We start from the raw sequence: 19,650 nt of genomic DNA, 5'->3' as shown, positions 1-19,650 counted from the left end.
ATTCAAACGAAATTGATATCTCAAGATTCTTAACAAATGTATTTGGAAGAAAAGGCGGTGGATGGGAAGGGGACTTTTGCCCTGTGGTCAGTTTTGACTCATAAAAATGTCACTAGAACTTCCAATTCCCAATCAATTGAGTAAATGTTAGTTATTTCTTATGCTTTATTGAAGATTAAGGAAAGCATAAATTCCTTTATTCAAGATACGAATTGTCAATTATACAAAATACTTCAATGTGAGGTTTTTTATGAATAAATTAACAATCAAGTGTTTGACTGTTTTCCAAATAAAATAGAAAAATGGTAAATAGTAACTAAGCTTTATATTTTTCACTATTAAATTTGGTAGTAGTTGCAAGTGACTGTTGGTGGTAGTAACTAAAAAATATAGTATTTACTCCTGGTATGGTATTTACTCATGGCAGTAGTTGTTAAAACCAAATAAAATGCAGTGTTTATATCTTTAATCTGAGTTGCCTCAAGACCAAAATTATGATTTTAAAAATGGGCATTTTCTTTTTGAAATTTGTTACTCTGATGTTCAGTTTTTTTTTTAGTTTACTTCATTTAATAAGACAATCATATAAGACTTACTCTCCATCTGAACGGGCACCCGTAGACAGTTGACAAATAAAAACTTAGTGACAAAAAACACCTCTCCTACCATCTTTATCTCGATTACTTTTCTAAATTAGAAAAAGGGAAAAATAGGAGGAAAGGAAATACTAGATTAAAAGTACAACAAATCTCTCTTATAAAATCAAAATGGATTTTCAAAAAGATTAATAATATGAAAAACCATCTAATGACCAAAAATAAGGGTTTCTTCCTATTTTTATGTGTACCCTGGTGTTCCACCACCCACTTTCTATATAAAACAGTGTTCCAAACCATCAAAACTAGACAACTAAAAAAAACATTTTGTTTTTATAAGAGAGAAAAAAAACCTGTTTTCTATATAAAAACCACTATATTTGTCAGGACTTACATAATCTAAACACCAATATGTGAATACATTCTGCTTTATAATATCAAAGTTTCCCAATATTAAGTACTTCAAGCGTTAAAAAACTGTCATAGTGTCATTTTCTTTTCCAGCTATTCACCAATATGTCATAATACTTTGCTCCAAAACAGGACGCTTGTTTAAAATTCAAATCCAAGTTTCTAGACAACAGTGAGCACCTGTATGATATATAAGGTTGGGCTACAGCTTGAATTAAAAGAGAAAAAATTAAGGTGGCAAAATTATTCTAAGAGATCCAATTGCTCAATTCCTCGTGCAATTATTGTTGCAGCAGTCTCACTGCTTTGTTTTCAAGAGATATTCTAAGCAGTGTAAACACGAAAGTTTTATACCTTGTATGTCTTATGAGCTGGCTCATTCACAAGAAATCGTTAATCTTCTGAGGACCACCTACTTTAAATTTGAGACAGAATCTGTCTTCTGAATATCAACAGATAGTAACCTAAGACAGTAGAACACAAAATATTTGAACCCCATTAGACTAGGCAATCAAACTGTATAAACACTGACTAGTAAATACCCCAGTGATTTTATCATAAAGCGAAGTCAGATTAAGAATCTTGGAGAAAGAGCTCTATCGTATCAATGAATAAAAAAGCCAGAGCTGAAGCCTGATTCAAACCAATATGGAACCCAAAAATTGTATGAAATGGTCAAGACCGACATTGTTCATCAATAACTTATTAAACCCAAAATTCAAATAACTAGTAGACTATTCTCTAAACAATCCTTTTATAACTGTAAATTCCAATCTTCCCAATAGAAAACCGAAACCCTCAGGTTAAAAGCATTTATAAGCTTAAGCACTAGGAGGAGATTTTAAACTTTTTCCAAACAATTAATCAAGAAATCAATGAGGTGAAAAGCAACATGATCTGTAGAGTGATCTCTAAAAACAAATCAGGATCTCATTTAGTAGGGCCTGCTTCGTAAGATAGCAATGGATAACTTTCAAAAGTATCAAGATTGACAACGACAATATTAGAATATATCATCAATGACCCATGTTATGATTTAAAAAAAATTTTTGTAAGAGAGTTTCTTTGTTCTTTTCATCTTACAAGGAAAGGCTCCCACTGTAAGGGATATGTTAATAATAAGAGCCGGGGATGAAAGTACACGTGATATTGTGGCATTAAAAATCCTCATATTTCTCCTAACAATCAAACCAGAACCTTAACAAATAATTTTTAACAGTTTTTATAATGTCATCAATTATGATTTATTCAAAAAGAAACTATAATTTTTGTCTTCAATAAGCACCGTAATATGTACCGTAATATACTGAAATCAATTATTTGCAGAGCTAAAACAGTATATCTTACAAAGATATTTGTTGATTGCGGTAAAAATATACAAAAAGATATGGGACGTGATTAAGAAAGTTAGTTGGCCATCCCTAAAATTAAAAGGTCTCCTTATGTCTCTCATTGTAGACGATTAATTTGTCACCGAAAAAGGCCAAATAAAACTTCAGATGACATAATTATTTGCGGAGATAAGGAAAAAACAGTTGATAGAGTTTCTAACTTCATTGTGTCAAAGTCTTGGGGGCAGTTCTTAGGTCCCTCGTGCTTGAGATCAATGGTTCTTGAGGAGGTTACGGTGCAGGACATTAGAAATATTGAATGTAGAAATATCGAAGCTTCGTTCAGACTTCTGTCTGGCTGTGATTCTTGGGTGTGCTTGGAAATTGGTTCCCACTGATATCCGGCAGTCACGGACAATTGGCTCCTTTAAGAGATAGATTAAAAGTTTCTTTTTAAGGACTCTTATTAGATGTTTCTTATGACTTAATTTTTTTTTGGATTTGTTATTTTATTGGCGTTGGATCCTCGATGACGCAGAGAATTTTAAATTGTATTTGATTGTCGGGTGATTTGAGAATTGCTATTTCGTAGGGACTGCCAGTGAGTTGATTTCTTTTCCCAATAGATTTGCATTTAGATGTTGTGTAGAATGCTTATGCAAAGTTATATCATTTTCTAATTATTCAATGTCGTTTCCCAAATAACATACCATTGAGCCCCTTAAGATATTGCTTTGTTATTGTTGTTTCATGGAATTAAATGGAACTTGAACTTTGAACTTGAATAGTTTATGCTATATCTTTGTTCTGGAATTTCAACAAAATAGTGCTTCTGCACTATGTGTATGTGTATTTTTACATGGTGTTGAAGAGCCTAAACTTTTCACCGCTAACACAATTCTAACTGGCACACTTAAAACTCTCATCCGTTGTATAGTATTGAGTATTGATGGACACAGAGTACTTCAAAATTTATGCTGTACAGAAAAACAACTCCAGCCAACTTCTGCTCTTCTGATTCATCAGAGTTTATCCTAACGGCACTAAATTTTACGCTTCAGAGACCGAAACTGGCTTCTCAAATCATATAAGAGATCTAGATAAATATGGAACTTTCCATTACACTTTAGCATAATTAAGTTGTAAATTTTTGAATTATTCCGTTCCATTTAAGCAACAGTTTGCTTTCTTGCCAGCTAATTAAAAAAATTCATGCATCTTTTTTCAATATCTTTGAAAATGTTATCAAAATCTTGCCCTTCTCAGATTATGTGGAAAAAATTGACTTTGAAGGGCTGTAGGATCCTTTGAAACAGAAGTGGTTCTATTCAATACTTTTCCGTCTCGAATCTTTAAAAGTTCAACGTAAATATCTTAATGGCTCTCAATTTCCCAAAATAAATTATTAAACCCCTGAGCATTCACTTTGCAGTTTCAGTTGAGTCATCATTGAAAGATTTTGATCCAAAAAATTGTTTGATTCATTTTGTCAAGTTTAGTTTTAAAACTAGGTGTTGTGATCTAATTTTTGGGAGGTCGAACCAAATGGAATAAATAATGTTAGACATCACCAATCATGGAACAGAAATTTCCCGTTTTTAAATTTCGTTCCATCAATTCTGACGTCATTCAACTTGTTTTCTAAGAGTCTTGTTATTTTAGAGTCTCTCGAACTTATTCAAACAATATTAATCTTTGGATCTTGATTTTCTAGGTTTTCTGTGCAATATTTTGCCTTAGTATAAGTGTTTCAGCGTGCATAGCTGGTGGAATAGACAGTAGCATTAATACTGAGCCCGAACAAAGGTTCCTTTTTGCAACGAAAACTGTAACAAATCTTGTAATAACAACCACTACAACAACTAGTGCACTAGATTCTTGGTGCTACCGACTTGTTAACCAGCTAGTACCTATTACAACAAATGCAGTATTTCCGTCAGAAGAGCTCACTGATTATCTTCCAGAAACAACAATCGTAGCTGGTGATATAGGACTGTGTAGAAGAAGACGTTGGGCTTTTGAAGACCCTTTTGCTGAGTCGTTACCTACTGATCTGAATCCTTCAGTCCTGACAAATAGCGAATCTTTCCCAACTGCTTTGGATGCTATATCTAAAAAGTTAGTTAGTTTTTTTTTATTACTCCTTCAAAAATAAAGTAAAAGGAGAAATATAAACATGTCAATCAAAGCAAGAGAGATCTAGTTCATGTTTTGAGACTGAATTATTTAACTCCTGGTTTGGATACTAAATCCAAAAGTTAGTCAGTCTTTATTACTGTTTGAAAAATAAAGAAAAAGCGAGATAGACACAACTAAATCAAAGCAAGAGAAATTTAGTTCTTGTTTTGACACTGAATTACTTGACTCCTGCTTTGGATCCCACATCTAAACAGCTGGTCAGTCTTTATTACTGTTTAAAAAATAAACGAAAAAGGGAAAAAGAGATATATAAATCAAAACAAGTTCTAAATGCAGTTCTTGGTTTTGAGACTTAATTACTTGGTATAAAAGCATTGAAAGTTGTACACACACACACACACACATGCACACACACAAACACACACACACACAGACACAAACACACACACACACATATACACAAACACACACACACACAAACACACACACAAACACACACACACACAAAACACACACACACACACACACACAGACACACACACACACACACACACACATGCGCACACACACAAGCAAACACACATACACACACACACACACAAAAGCACAAACAGATATATATATATATATATATATATATATATATATATATATATATATATATATATATATATATATATATATATATATATATATATATATATATATATATATATATATATATATATATATATATATATATATATATATATATATATATATATATATATATATATATATATATATATATATATATATATTAAACATTATTTAACGATTTTATTTAGAGCTATATTTGACCATTGTCATCTCTGTACATTCCAATATTCCAATCTTGGTTTGCAGACTTATCCGCTTGTTTTTCCGATTTTTTTTAACTGCAGAAAAAACGCCCTGAGCCGATCCTACTTTTAACATCTTCACTGCTCCCACCATCCTTACTAATAATACTGCATAGTTAAGTGAAGCTGCCCACCTGGTCAATTTTTTCGCTACCCAACATCACCTGTTCAATTTCACTTATTCCCAGCCTTAGTGACTTAGTCTTCTTAATATTGATTTTCAAACCTATTCTGGTATTCTGATTTTTCAAAACCTCTAAAAATATGTTCTGTTTGCTCAGACTCATCTAATATATATGACATAATTTAATCTAATATGACCTAATATATTAAATAGCTAGTAATTTAATATAATAAATGGTTGTTTTTTAATTTATTGCCATTCCAAGTTGCAATTTTTATATTCTTTAAATCGTTGACAATATTTTGGCCCCAGAAAAAGCAATTGTCCCATATCCAGTGCAGGACAGAAACCATTACGTTATTCAATTCTGCATAAAAAAATTAAGTTGGCTTACAAGCAGACAGCAAGAAATCCCTCATACTTCCAGTTGGATAGACACTTTTGGCTATCCTTGGTCGATCTTGGTAAAAGCACGGTTTTCATCAATCGGTGATGCTCTTCTATGAGCAGGATTGGCAAATGGGTTTGACAGTTGGATTAGGTTTTCAATTTTCAGTTATTTTTTCAAGTTTTATTTTAAAAGATTTGATTATTGCTCGAAATCATAAATATTTTTGCATCTTACATAATAATTTAATCAGTCCTGAACTGAGAACTAAAGTTAAATTTGTTTAAGGAAACCATATTCAAGGGGTTTCTCTTCTCAAGTGGGAACCGAGTTGATTGTAAGGCTCACAGCCATGTAGGTGTAACAACAGGGTTGAGATAGCCTTTTGAAGATGCCTATATTCAGAGATCTCAGTCTTACGCCACACCAGGCGTTTATATTAAAGTTTTTCCCACGATGATGTTTTGCAACACCCGGTAATTTGACCTTTTATTCAGTGAAGGTTTGTAACTCACACGAAGTTTTGGAACAACATTGTGCGCAGTGGAGTGTTGACTAATGGCTTATTCTTTAACTTTCCTAAAGATTTTCAACTCCAAGGAAACAATACCCTGGTTTTTGTTTGGACCCTTTATGGACAAGGTTTGCTCCTTTTCCACACCTCTTATGGAGGTAAATTATAAATCTGTAGTGTGTTTTCCACTCCAACACCTTGAAAAATTCTGAACAGCCAGAAGGAAGGATATATTGAATAGTACGGATAATATAGGTTCTACTTTGGTATTTCTAGATAGAGATTTCAAAAAGTGGTAACATTCGAGGTCTTTCATAAAATTAATTTTTACACTAATAAATTAACTGATGAATATTCCGAAAATGGTGGCATATACAACGTATTAGCCATCAAAAGTTTAAATGTACTTCTTCCACTAACCGACTATATAAACCATGAAGTTTAAAATCGAAATTCCCGAATCTCCAATTTATTAAAGAGAAAAGAAGTAATTGAAAATATACTGTTTTACCATCACAAGGGATGCTCAAACACTATTTTATGTATTAATTCTGATAAGAAGTATAGAATAAGTTTTAATTAATGTTAATTTAAAGAAATGGATAAAATTAAACTCTTTTTTTAAGTGAAGAAAAATATTATAAGAATATGGATGATATAAAATATTTTTTTTATGTTTCTCATTTTGTAGAACGAAAACACTGATTTGTTGTCTAATTATACGTATTTTATTCGTAATTTTGAACTATATAATTTTAGATTGGGATTTTTCAGCCTGATCAATATTTTATAAGACTTGCGTTTTTTGAAGTTTCAGAAATTGCCTAAGAGACAGAATGATATAAAACATTTTATTTTTGTTTCTGATTTTTAGAACGAAAACACAGATTTTTCAGCATATCACACATACTTCGCTTTGAAGTATTAGAATATATTGCTTTTAAAATTGGATTATTCACTCTTTTCAACATTTTTCAATTAAGTACGTAATTTCATGTTTACTTGTTGTTTTTGCGCTGTTTTTAAATTCTATTTCATGAACTCTGACTTTATTCTATTTGTGGTCTTTATGTTTGGTGTACTTCAAGTCTCTTAAGCCTTTTCGAGCAAATTTGACTTCTGTAAAATATTTCGTTTTACAAAATTTGTCATTTAAATGCTATAATGCATTTATTTAGATATGATATTATTAACCATTTTCAAAGTTTGTGTTGAAATAAAGATTTCTTGAATCTTTCTTATTTTTTTTTCACGTTCCTTTCACGTTGTCTTTCACTACTTTGACTCATCTTTGCCGTTGATTTCTTTCTTTTAAATATTTCATTGGTGAATTTTAAATCTTAATTTTTGTTTTTTTTTACAAATGAACTCGTCCTTTATTTAATTTAGTTGGACTAAATTTGTCTACCCATATTTAAATCTGTATGCTAAATGCTATAAATGTGCTATTTTTACATTGATGATTTGTGACCTCTTTTAACATAGGTCAAGTTTAAAAAAATATGATGTTGTCGAAATTTTATCACTGTTCTGTTTCCAAATATTTTGTGTTTATTGTTCTTAGGCTGGAATCACTTACTGTTTTTTCTTCTATTGAGTGTAAAAACAAATTTTTTAAAATTTTGTTTAAGTTTGTTTTGTCTTTAAACATTAGTTGAATCAAATTTGACAACCTTCTGCTTTTAGTTAATTTACTCGATTTTAATATCATATTTTTCACTCTTGTTTAATCAATTTAAAAATTTTAAAGTTTTTTTTACGTAGATTCACCCTAAAAGAAATCTGGACTTTAATAAATGCTTTCAAATATTATTTTTTAGCCGTAAAATTTTACAAGAATTAACCCCTTTACCAAAAAAAGGACGTTCATTATTTTGTCATACATCTTGCTCTGATTGAATTTTCTTTTCATTACTAACTGGTTTTACTACTCTCATTAACAACTAGCAGCAGCACAAAGGTGCCTGAGACCCAAACAGCTACGTACACTCCTCCTGCATCACCATGTATTCAAAGACTATATATTTACATCCGACCAAGAACTTCCAATTCGCCATATATCTTTTTTTCAAGACTTACCCTCCACCTTTAACAAGGACAACGGGGCTTTTGTTTAACCTATGATAGTTGGCTAAAAGGACAAGATTTGGGATTCTATAATCCTTCATATGCAAAATGTACCCCGGCCATCTTAACTTTTCTTTTATTATAGCTCTAAAAAGAAGGATTAAACTTAATCTCTCGTAAAGGATACTGTTTGCAACACGTCACTTAGTCAGCTGCCAAAACTATCAATATCTAGTATACCACAGAGGTCAAACCTCAGAGCCAAGTTTATCCACAGCCTTCACTGTAGCTTAAAATATTGTATTCTTGTTTTGCAGACTTATTTTATTATTAATCGTAGCTTTTATCGAATTTGAAAAACCCCTTGGTTCATGGCTTTTCTACTTTAACATCTTCTCAGCTCTCATTATTAATAAAATTACTACCAAGATATATGAAGCTGTCCTATTTATGGTCTATGTCAAGCTGCCTGTCTGGTCGATCTCCTCACTATCTACGTCTCCTTTTCATTTTTGCATATTTCTAGCCTTAGCAAACTAGTCTTGTTAAAATTAATTTTTAAATCTTTTTTTAATATCCCGAAAACGCAAAAGCTCTGATAGTTCATTCAGATTTTTGTCTAGTATACTTAAATCAGCTGCACCAGCTAAGTAAGGGAATGTTATATTCCCTTACTTCCAAGATAAAAATATATCCAGGTAGCAATTGAAAACATCATAGAAAAGACCTATCTGTGGATGGAAGCCAACAAACTTGTCATCAATGTAGAAAATTCTTGCATCCTACTATTTTTTAGGATAGGAACCCTTCGCCCAGAAATAACAGGAATTATGAGGTCTCGTGGAAAGATTCAACGACCAGTAAATGGATGTGCAAAATATTTATGAGTAATAGTAGATGAAAACCTTTCTTTCCTTCCTCAAATCCATGCTGTAGAATTTAAGCTTTCAAGGAATCTGGGTATCATGAAGAAACTGAAGCAAACATTCCCATGTAAAACCCTTACCCTTCTCTACAATGCACTCATTAGACTGCACTTACAGTATTGTGCAGGGGTATGGCAATTGACATTCCAATCCCATCTGAAAAAACTGGATTCCATCCACAAGAATGCCTTGAAGATCATCAAACACAAAAAAGATTATCTCTCGCTGAAATCGCTGTTTGAGCTTTCCTGCTTGGTTTTTGCTTTCAGATTCCTCTCCGGCTTGCTTCCACCGCCTTTTAGGAATCTATTCCGTTTGGTATCTGAACAGCCTCTTCCAATTACAAAACTATCTGGACAGATACATAATCGACATACGCCAACAGTGAGATCAGATTTTTCGCCTGACATCGTCTGTGCTAAGGCTTACAATACCCTACCACTTGAACTGAGAGATAGGAGCTCCCTTGGTTCTTTCCAAAAAAGAATAAAAAATTATCTTGTTTTGAAGTAGTTTAATTTGATTAAAGAATCTGATTAGAATAGTGATTTTAGTTATTATTGAGTTTTTTTATGGGGGTTGGAGTGGTTTGCTCTTGGATGAAAAGGTGGGGACTTGTAAGGATGTTTTTTGATAGAGGTCATGGTTGTATCGAGCAGTGGAGGGAGAGCCATATTGTGTATTTATTTTTGAGGTGATATGGGACTCATCATGCAGTTTTTCATAGAGATGAGAGATTATGTATGTTATGACCGTTATAATTTTTTTAATAAACCCAAATGAACTTGTCAGATAAACCAAATGAAACTGAATTTAAATCCATATTCTTCAATTACGTTTTTGGTGCTCTTTGGTGCGAAGACAAAGTTCATCAAAATGATTTATGTCATTGGAGATAGATAACAACCTTTCTTAACTCCTTAACTAATAGAAAACTATCCACTAACCTCATTCTTCACCTGAACCAGAGCAGTGTTATTTTTTTAAATAACACTAATTTATCTAACACATTTGTTTAGCATATCATAGAAGGATCATACCTTTGAAAAAGCTTTTTATCTGCCGAATGAAACGCTTGCTCAGAATCTAGAAAACCAACGACTAAAGGTGTTTGATAACTAGGACATTTCTCAATTATTAAACTTAGAGTGAAAATTTGGCCAACCCGACCTCTGTCATTTTTAAAATCGTGCCTTTCTTCTCTCAAAGCTATGTCTGCAGCATTTCTAAGTCTAGAGTCTTTAATCAGATGAAAAAATTTCTTACATTCAGAAGCAAGACTAGTCCCATTATAAATGCTTATTTAACTGTTATTGTTTTTCTTATACAGTGGTTTAATGGAAACTTTTCAAAATTTTATGTGTATCCTCATTTTTGTAATTCATGTTCATGGTCTTCAATCGCTTTTTTTTAGCACTATAACAACCATGTTTAAAGCATCCTTATGCATCCTTAGGCTGCATATTTTTTAATCCATTTAATTCTGTCACCAATTTTTTCCTATAAAATACATCTTGTTGCATTCAAGATGTCACAAATTTTTCACTCTCCTCTTTTATTTTCGTGTAAGTCTATCTCAGTTAAACACATTCTTAATATATTTTGCCAATGTATTTTTAACTCGTTCCTTAATATTAACTAGTGCCCAATTGCCATGTTTGACAGGTAAAAATCAGATTGACTAATCCATCTCAATTTCTTAACGAGCCAGTACACTATTTTAGTATTATGCTGTCTTTTTATATGATCTATGGAGCAGACATTTCTTGTACAACTCTCTTTTTTTTTTCAATGAAACATAACGAATTTTTACTATTATTAAGAGCAGCCTTCCTATTTTTTTTCTGCAAAATTAGCTGCAACTTCAGAAATCGTTTTTCAATTATTCCATCAATCTACTTCACTGTCAAATTTTAAACTGTCTAGTTTAGGATTCAACTATTACAGGGAAATTTCTTTCAAATATTATCCTGAGATCTAAATATTTGCCACAAACTCAATTTCTTATACATACTAAACAATATCTTCTTATTTTTTTAACGACAAAATAGACTCGGATGAGCTGGAAAACAGAAATTTCATTTAAAAACGCTTTTTTTTATTGGACTTGAAGAAAAACAAGTGAAAAACAATTGATTTAAAACATAAAAAGTTATTACTTAGCAGTTCACGCAATACATATGTGCAGTACTATTTTTAAGGAACTGACTTATGAAATTATTCAACGTTTTATAGTTTCTTAAGATATAGTACACCAAGGAAAACTCATTTTACTAAATTTCTTACGAGAAATATAAATTTATTCTTAAATTAACCTATTTATTGGCCTACAAAGGACTATTAGGAGCCAAATGAATGTATCTTATACTTTAAGCAAAGTTTTTGGCTCCTAATAAAATTTCGATGAAGTGGTTTTGCTTTCTTAGTGGTATGGATTTTTCAGAATTCTACAAATTTATAAAAGTTTTATAAGTTAGTTAATTTGAACTGATGTTGCAGATACATCTTTAATAAAGTACAAAAGCTAGAATTTCTTTGATTTAAGTTGCATCTTCACCCTTTACCTCCATCAGAATTACGGCATTTTTCTTATTGATACAATACAGAAAAACTGAAATACACATAAGGAATTCACAGTTTTCCTTAAGACTGAAATGACACTATATGACATTATTAGAAATAAGGTAATACTAGCATTAATTTATTTATAGTTATATTTATAATAGAAGTTTATATTAGCTTCTTTGTCAGATTTGTTAAACCTTTGGAATACATGCATTATTCCGCGTTATTTAGTTATTATACAAACAATTAAAATTAGCAAAAATATGTAAATTTGTGTGTCCATATTGATTTTGACATTTATATTCTTCTTTGACTCTGAATGAACAATCTTTGAAAGAGCTTATCTGACACGATTCAATTTGCCACTGATTGCCATGTTCCTGTCACAGATAGTTCTAAATATAGTTTTCTTCTGAATTTATGGGAAGAAAATTAATATTTTCTTAGCTCATATAAATTTTTCTTCAAGTGGTTGGTTCAACTGGTTCAACTTTTTTGGTAATGTGAGGATCAGCATTCAATATAAATAGAAAAAATTGCTTGAGCAAAATCACATCTTCAACTGCTAATAAAAGAGCTAATATTCCTAGATCAAATATTGTTTTATAAGATTTTATCCTGAAAATAACTTATTTCTTGGTTTGTCTATTTATTGTTGGGACTAAATTTTGTCCTGAACGTTCTGTAAGATTTTTTGTTCTTAAACATATTTGGTGAAGTGGTTATGTATTCTTAGTAGTATTGGCGTTTTGGAATTCTACAAATTTATAAAAGCTTTATAAGCTAATTCATTTAAACTGATATTGAAGATAAATCTTGAATGTTAAAGCTAGAATTTTGTTTGTTTCAAGTTTCAACTTCACCCAGTACTTTCATCAGAATTAAGTTTTTCTAATTGAATAAAATAGAGAAAATTATACATACATGTCAGGAAATCCCATTGTTTGGGAATACTCCAATAATAATGTGTGACATTATTAAAAAAGAGATAATATCAGCACTAGTTCATTTCTGATTATATTTCACTAAATGTGGATAATGGCTTGTTTTCTCTGATCTATTAAGCCTTTGGAACATATTGAATATTCTACTTCTTATTTAGTCATTATACCCACTGTGAAAATCAGTGAAAATATAATAAATTTGTTCGGACATATTGATACTGGTATTTATTTTGTTCTTCGACTCTGAAAGGCACGATAGCTTAAACACTGTTTGAAATTGGCTTGATAAAAGCGGTTTTAATTATTATTTTGGATTTGTAGGAATAAATTTAATATTTTCTCTGCTTATATGAATGTCTTTTCAATAGATTGGAAGAAAATTATTTAAGAAATGCAAGGATTTGCACTCTATGTGATTAAACAAAAACTGTCAGAACCTAATCATATTTTCAAATGCTAATAAAAGCTAGTATTCATAGTAAGAGCAAATATGAGCTATTATTAATAGATAAAATGCTTTTTTACCGAATATTTTATGTTATCCTTGAATTGTGCTTCTCCTCTATAGAGTTGAAAATTGCAGAAGCCTACCCAAAAAAAGAATTTAAGATCGAAATGTTTATTTAGTTTTTTCATATTCACCTCTAGAAATAAGTCCTAGTGGATTTTGCCGAAATAATTACGTATGTGAAATAACAAGCTATATAGTTTTCAAGATTTTTGTTTTAAGCCGATTATGGCCTTAGCATAATTTTAAAATAATAATCAATAGAAATGTTAGTAAAGAATGAACACTGGTTTCGTTTAGTAACTAAATATAGGAAATACAACTGAAATTGCAACAATACTTAGATATATCTTATTAAAAGACTCAAGATTCAAGATTTTTATTTAAACTTCTTTGCAACACACAATATAAATATAGGTCAAGCCGGTGACATAAAGTCGATTGACAAAGACCCGATATAACAATATACCACACTCATTTGACACAAAAGAGAAATAAGAAAATGCATAAAATTAATATAAATATATCCATGACTCACTACTAGACGGGAACCAACCCACAAAACAACCAACAATCGGCGAAATCAACCTGAAAAACAAAACAAAAACACTGTGCAAGCGAGGGTAACCGATGACCGGCAACTTATTTGGAAATAAAAAGAAAAATGCTCCCACCATATCAACACCAAACAAAAAACTATTTACTTTAAGATTGTTTTTATCACTGATTCTTGAATTTATTCATAAGGATAGAAAGAAGTTGCTTTTTTATTTGAGAGAAATTTACTGTAGTCAATATATAGTAGATAAAGATGCCATGAACCAATGATCAAAAAACATGGTGAGAACCGTATAGTTAATCTCAGGTGTTGCACTTTCAATTTATTACAGGTTTTATAAACATGGTCAGGCTGCTCAGGAAAACAATTATTCGTACGAAAGTATGAAGGCAGTTCCGACCGGTAATATTTTACCTTAAATAAAAAAGAATGAAGAGTGAATAATTCTGAAACAGGCAAAATATTAGTTAATAAATATAAAGTTTTAGTTTTAGATTTATTTGGATAAGAAGAAGGTGACGGTAAATATATTTGAAAAATTCGAAGAGCCCGGTTTTGAAGAGTCTATATCGGTTTCATATGATATTTGAATGTTGCCAAATAAATTAGGGGACAATACGTAAGATGGGAATACACCAAGGCAAAATAAATGAGGTGTTGAATTTTATGAGAGAAAAAATTCTTAAGCCTTCTCATTACACCAACTCTTTGGGCAACTTGAACGCGTGATCTATTACAATTTTCTTTATACGATGGATTTTTATCAATAGTTATTCCAAGATGCCGGAGTGAAGTGACCCTTTGAATTTGAATAACTCTAGCCTGATTACTTATAGTTTAAATTCCTTTTCCTTTGTGTCCAAGTTTACTATAAATGATAAATTTAGTTTTGGCGGCATTCAGTGACAAAAGATTAGCTTTTAGCCATACAATCAGCTGGGAAAACACGATTTGCAACCTCCCTTTAACATCCTCTTCAGAATTCCTTGCAAGTGTCGATCTGGTATCATTGGTGAAAAGAAAATTCAGTTTGTTGGTTTTTGTTGCTGTTGGAAGGTCAATTATATATATTACGAAGAGCAGTGGTCCCAGAATTGAACCCCGAGAAACATCATTATTGCGCAATAAGCATGGAAATTCTTTTTTTCCATGAAATTTACAAAAACTATGAGAACTTCGGAAAAAAACTAGAAGAATAAAAAATTGAAAACTATGAGATAAAACCCTTAGAACTATTGGAAATTTTTTTTAGATAAGATTTACTCAAACAAACCAAAAGATAAAAAAAAATACACATACGACACTGAAATTCATAAGAAAAATCCAATTCATAAAATTCTCATAGGTTTCTTTGGTGAGGATTGCAGGGAGAAAAAACAAAATACAAAACCAAAAAGACAAAAAATACACCCGTCGGCCAAAATATTAAATTTTTAATAACTATCAACCTGACTCTGTGGCAAGAATTATAAGGAGAAAGAAAATAAAACAAAACATTGGAAAATGAGACAAGGAAAAAACGCTTATTGGTAACTAGGCCGGTGCAATTCCTATAAATAATTATTAAATCAATCCAAAAGCCAAAATTTCAACTTGAAGTAGAGTCATGACTTACATGTGAACATTATAGAAATATTAGTGAAAAAAATAAAACAGAGAAAAAATAATGACATTCGAACTGATTAACACTTTCCTGTTGTCATTTGAATATTCTATGTGATTGGATCACTTATTAAGATCCTCAGAGAAATTTGAAATAAAAAATGTGGTGTGAACTTTAGTAACTGCACTGATGCCAAAATACTCATCTGGTATGCTGTGAGCTTAAAATTAATCACTTCTTTTGTGATTCATCTACTTTTTTTGTGCTTGAAGGGAGACTTGAAAATTACAATCATAGATTACTTTAATACTTTTTGTTTGTAGTGTGTAAGGTAATGTAATTCAAGTTTAAGCAATCTAAAGTTTTTACAAGCTGTTAAAAATATATTTGTCTAAAAACTCTATTGATGTTCACTAAAAATGAACGTAAAGTATCTAAAAAAATTTTGATTATTGTTTATTTTCTATTTTACTCAATAGATCAAGAACACTTGTAAACATAAATAAAATGACCAATACATAAAATATTGGGACTTAAGATTTCTTAGCAGTTGCCTTTGGAGTAGTGCAACATCCAATGTTGTATTAACTTTGTTATTACAAAATCATAAGAAATAATTTACCTTTATAGGGAAGATGAAGCAGACATAGACATTGGAAACGGAGAAAACAACAACAATCCAAGGTTTGGACTAAGCTTAATTCACACCGTGACACAAACCTTGACAGCTGTCTCAAAACATATTTCAACAACCCGTTTCCGAACGGTTCTATTGACCTGCACACCAGCCCATCTTGGAATTCATGCTTGTTAACTAATTACACAGTATTTTGAAATTGACATCCATTTTGTTCGTTTATTAAATATAGAGAGTCTGCAAGAAAATTTTGTTTTAAAAGGCTATAAAATTCATCAAAATATAATACAGTCTTTTCTTCTCATTTAGCCCAATCAATAATCATAGACGCTGCCTAAGTAAAGAAAAATATAGGCTGAATATTGTTTTGTACCAAAGAACTTCTTATAGAAGGATTTGCGGTAAAACTTTGGAAGGAGCTCATCTGATTGGTAATTCATATTTCCAATGCCATTTTTAAAACTTAAAAGGGATCAAATGACAAACCAGATTCTTCTTTCACGTATTTTTCCTCCAGGAAATATGATGGAAATCTTATGAGAGGCATCTTGTTTAACATTATTCTTATTAAAGTAATTTTCATTAACATTACTATAAACTCAAGAAAAGGGCTCTAAGCTACACTATTTTTTGCATTGGTTACATACAGTTTTCGTATTCAAGAAGTGCAAACAAGTGTGACCTTTTATGTCAGGAAAGGCCGAAACAATAGAGACGATGGTCTTACAAAATGTTCAGAGAAATGTAAATCAAAATATACTAAGGGCTTGCCGGTTATTAAACTTGAATATCTGATAAATGAATTCGAGTATTATGTAGGAAATTTCAGGGAAAGATAAGGGGAAATGATTAATTTACCAAAGGGCAATATAAACATGTTTCTGCTGCTACTAATTCTACCACTACTACTTCTGCAAATCCTACTACTACTGCTACCACCTCCACAACGAATAGTAATACCGCTTTCAACACTGATATTTCTAGGGTGACTACTGCCAAAATAAAAAACTTAGAGCAGGTACCGATCACCTGATTCGCTGCATTTGACCAGGAGTGCAATAGACAGATGGGGTAACATTATACGACACTTGTCATGATTTTTCATAGACTTCCCCAGGACCTATTTAAAGCTGTGTCCACCCTGGTCGAGCTAACAGATTCAAATAATTTACTCCCGTTCTAAACCAACTAACCAGTGAAACAGCCTCAAAACCTTGTCAACTACCAACACTAAGGTAATAGAATTAAAAACAACATGAAATATTAAGGTTGGAGCTGAAATAAGGTTGGAGCAATTAAGGTTGGAGCGATTTCTTGAATAAGAATTGTATATTAACTTTAATATATCATAAATTACGAAAAGATTACTAATAAATATCAGTGTTTTCTTATATTTAATTATCAATATGAGTCCTATTGAGTCTTTTCTTAGTAGGGCGCGTCCCCCAGGCCACTCAGCACGTCCCCAGGTGGTGGATAGGGGAAACTTCTACAGATATGTAGGATACCTTCATAGAAGGTGTGGACCAAGGGGGGACCTAGTTCCTGGGGGTCCATAATTGAAATTGGGACACCTTCGCCAGGGGGTCAAAAATACAGGTGGAGGAGGAGGAAGGCCACTCTGATGTACACCATGAAGGGCCCACCGGCATGTGAACATGTCCCGGTTGTTACACACCTTTCCCCAGCAATGGAAAAAATTGCTTGGTGTTGCAGACCACCAAACGGAAGGATCCCTTCCTAGAGGGACAACTGTGAAGAGCAGACGATCCAGCTTCATGGACAAAGGCCTCTGCTAAGGGTAGAAAGGAGTGGCCTACCGCTACCCTGACAAATTAGCCAAGAAACTCCTTCTCTTAATTATAAATCATGAAAATGGCGAATAAGAAAGTAAGAACTAGTGCTACCACGTCCGGGGTAACAGACGGTATGACACCAAGAATTGCAAATTGCATAATGATGATAATGTTGATAATGATGAGAATGAAAATGATTTCGCTACCGCGTCTGGGGCAGCCGAAGATCATTTATCCAATTTGACGACTCTCCAGTCGGAGAAGACTTCGTTTATTCTAACTCCAAAAACATATCTCTCACTAGGAACGCTAAACATATACAAATTAGCCAAACCAGGAAAAAAGGAACTAGTCCTAGACAAGATGAACCGTTACCGCTGGGACATTGATGGACTTTCTAAGACTCACCTACCCTCCACAGGAATAGAAAAAATAAAAGACATCACACTCATCACGTCTGGAAGAAGTGATGGAGTTCACCACCAAGGTGTCGGTTTCCTACTCTTCAAGCGAGCCAAACAGTCTCTTCCTGTCGTCCATCCTGTCTCTGAACGTATTATCACCATTCCTCTGAAAAGAACCCTTGCTAATATGACCATAATCCAAGTTTACGCCCCAGACTCGTCCCGAAATGACCAAGAAGCCAAAGAATTCTAAAGCCTACTCCAACAAACCGTTGACAAACCGGCGTTCCGTCCCAAGAAAGATGTTCTGTTCGTGATTGGGGACTTCAACGCCATTGTCGGACACTCAAATGATGGAGTTGAAGATGTCATGGGCAAGTTCAGGCATGGGCGGCAGAACCACAGGGATGAAATGCTCATCGACTTTTGTCGGGATAACGAACATTTCATAACGAACACAATGTTCCGTCATAGAGAACGAAAGAAAGTCACTTGGAGATCCCCTGACGGCCACACTGCAAACATGATTGATTACATACTTGTCGGCAAGCGATGGAAATTATCAGTACTGAACACAGTCTCCATAGCCGGTGGTGACTTCGACTCAGACCACGTTCTAGTCATGTCTGAACTCTGTTTGCGTATTTGGAAGTCCCAACAGCCTAAGAAAAGCTTACCAAGATATCGTGTCAACCTGTTGAAAAATATAGAAACAACGAACAGGTATAGAACAGTACTCTCAAACAACTTGTCAAGAATCCAACCCATGGAAGCTCCAACTGCAGAGGAAATTGACTGATAGGTCGATGAAAGCGCACCCGTCATACGAGAAACTGCTAGTGAAATCCTGGGAATTCAGATCCATTTGGATAAACCGTGGATCACCCCCGAAATTATTGATCTGTGAGTGAAGAAGCATGTCCATGGTAGATTGACAAAGCAAGGACGAGTACAAGAGGCTGAAGCACCTAGTAGAAAAGAAAATCCGGCTAGCTCTACAACACTAAGTCAATGATAAATGTCGTGAGTGTGAAGAAGCCTTTCAAAAAGGTAATAGCCACTTCATGTACAAGAAAGTCCGTGAACTGTCAAAAATGAAGTCATTGGCCGCTCCTACATTGTTAGATAAACACGGGCTCCCAATAACGGACTCCGAGGCAAGAAGAGAACGATGGAAGGATCACTTCAGAGAAAAACTGAACCCCACAATAACGCCCAACCCGAACATCTTAATATCTTTCCCACTACCGCAGTACC

General features: G+C 32.7%; 1 protein-coding gene across 1 annotated transcript in view; it reads left to right on the top strand.

The window, feature by feature from the left end:
• LOC136033671 (uncharacterized) overlaps positions 1 to 16,398 on the top strand; it is a 29,863-nt gene extending 13,465 nt beyond the window's left edge. Inside the window, exons 2-3 of the mRNA XM_065714504.1 lie at positions 4,053 to 4,456; positions 16,187 to 16,398. Of these exons, the coding sequence (XP_065570576.1) occupies positions 4,053 to 4,456; positions 16,187 to 16,370 (588 nt within the window). The 3' untranslated portion in view covers positions 16,371 to 16,398. The remainder of the gene's footprint in view (positions 1 to 4,052; positions 4,457 to 16,186) is intronic.
• The last annotated feature ends 3,252 nt before the right edge of the window (positions 16,399 to 19,650 follow it).

This window comes from Artemia franciscana, chromosome 12, assembly GCF_032884065.1.
Source record: "Artemia franciscana chromosome 12, ASM3288406v1, whole genome shotgun sequence".
In the NCBI taxonomy this organism is placed as follows: Eukaryota; Metazoa; Arthropoda; class Branchiopoda; order Anostraca; family Artemiidae; genus Artemia; species Artemia franciscana.
The sequence above is the reverse complement of the archived record's forward strand: the minus strand, read 5'-3'. Positions and strand labels throughout refer to the sequence as shown.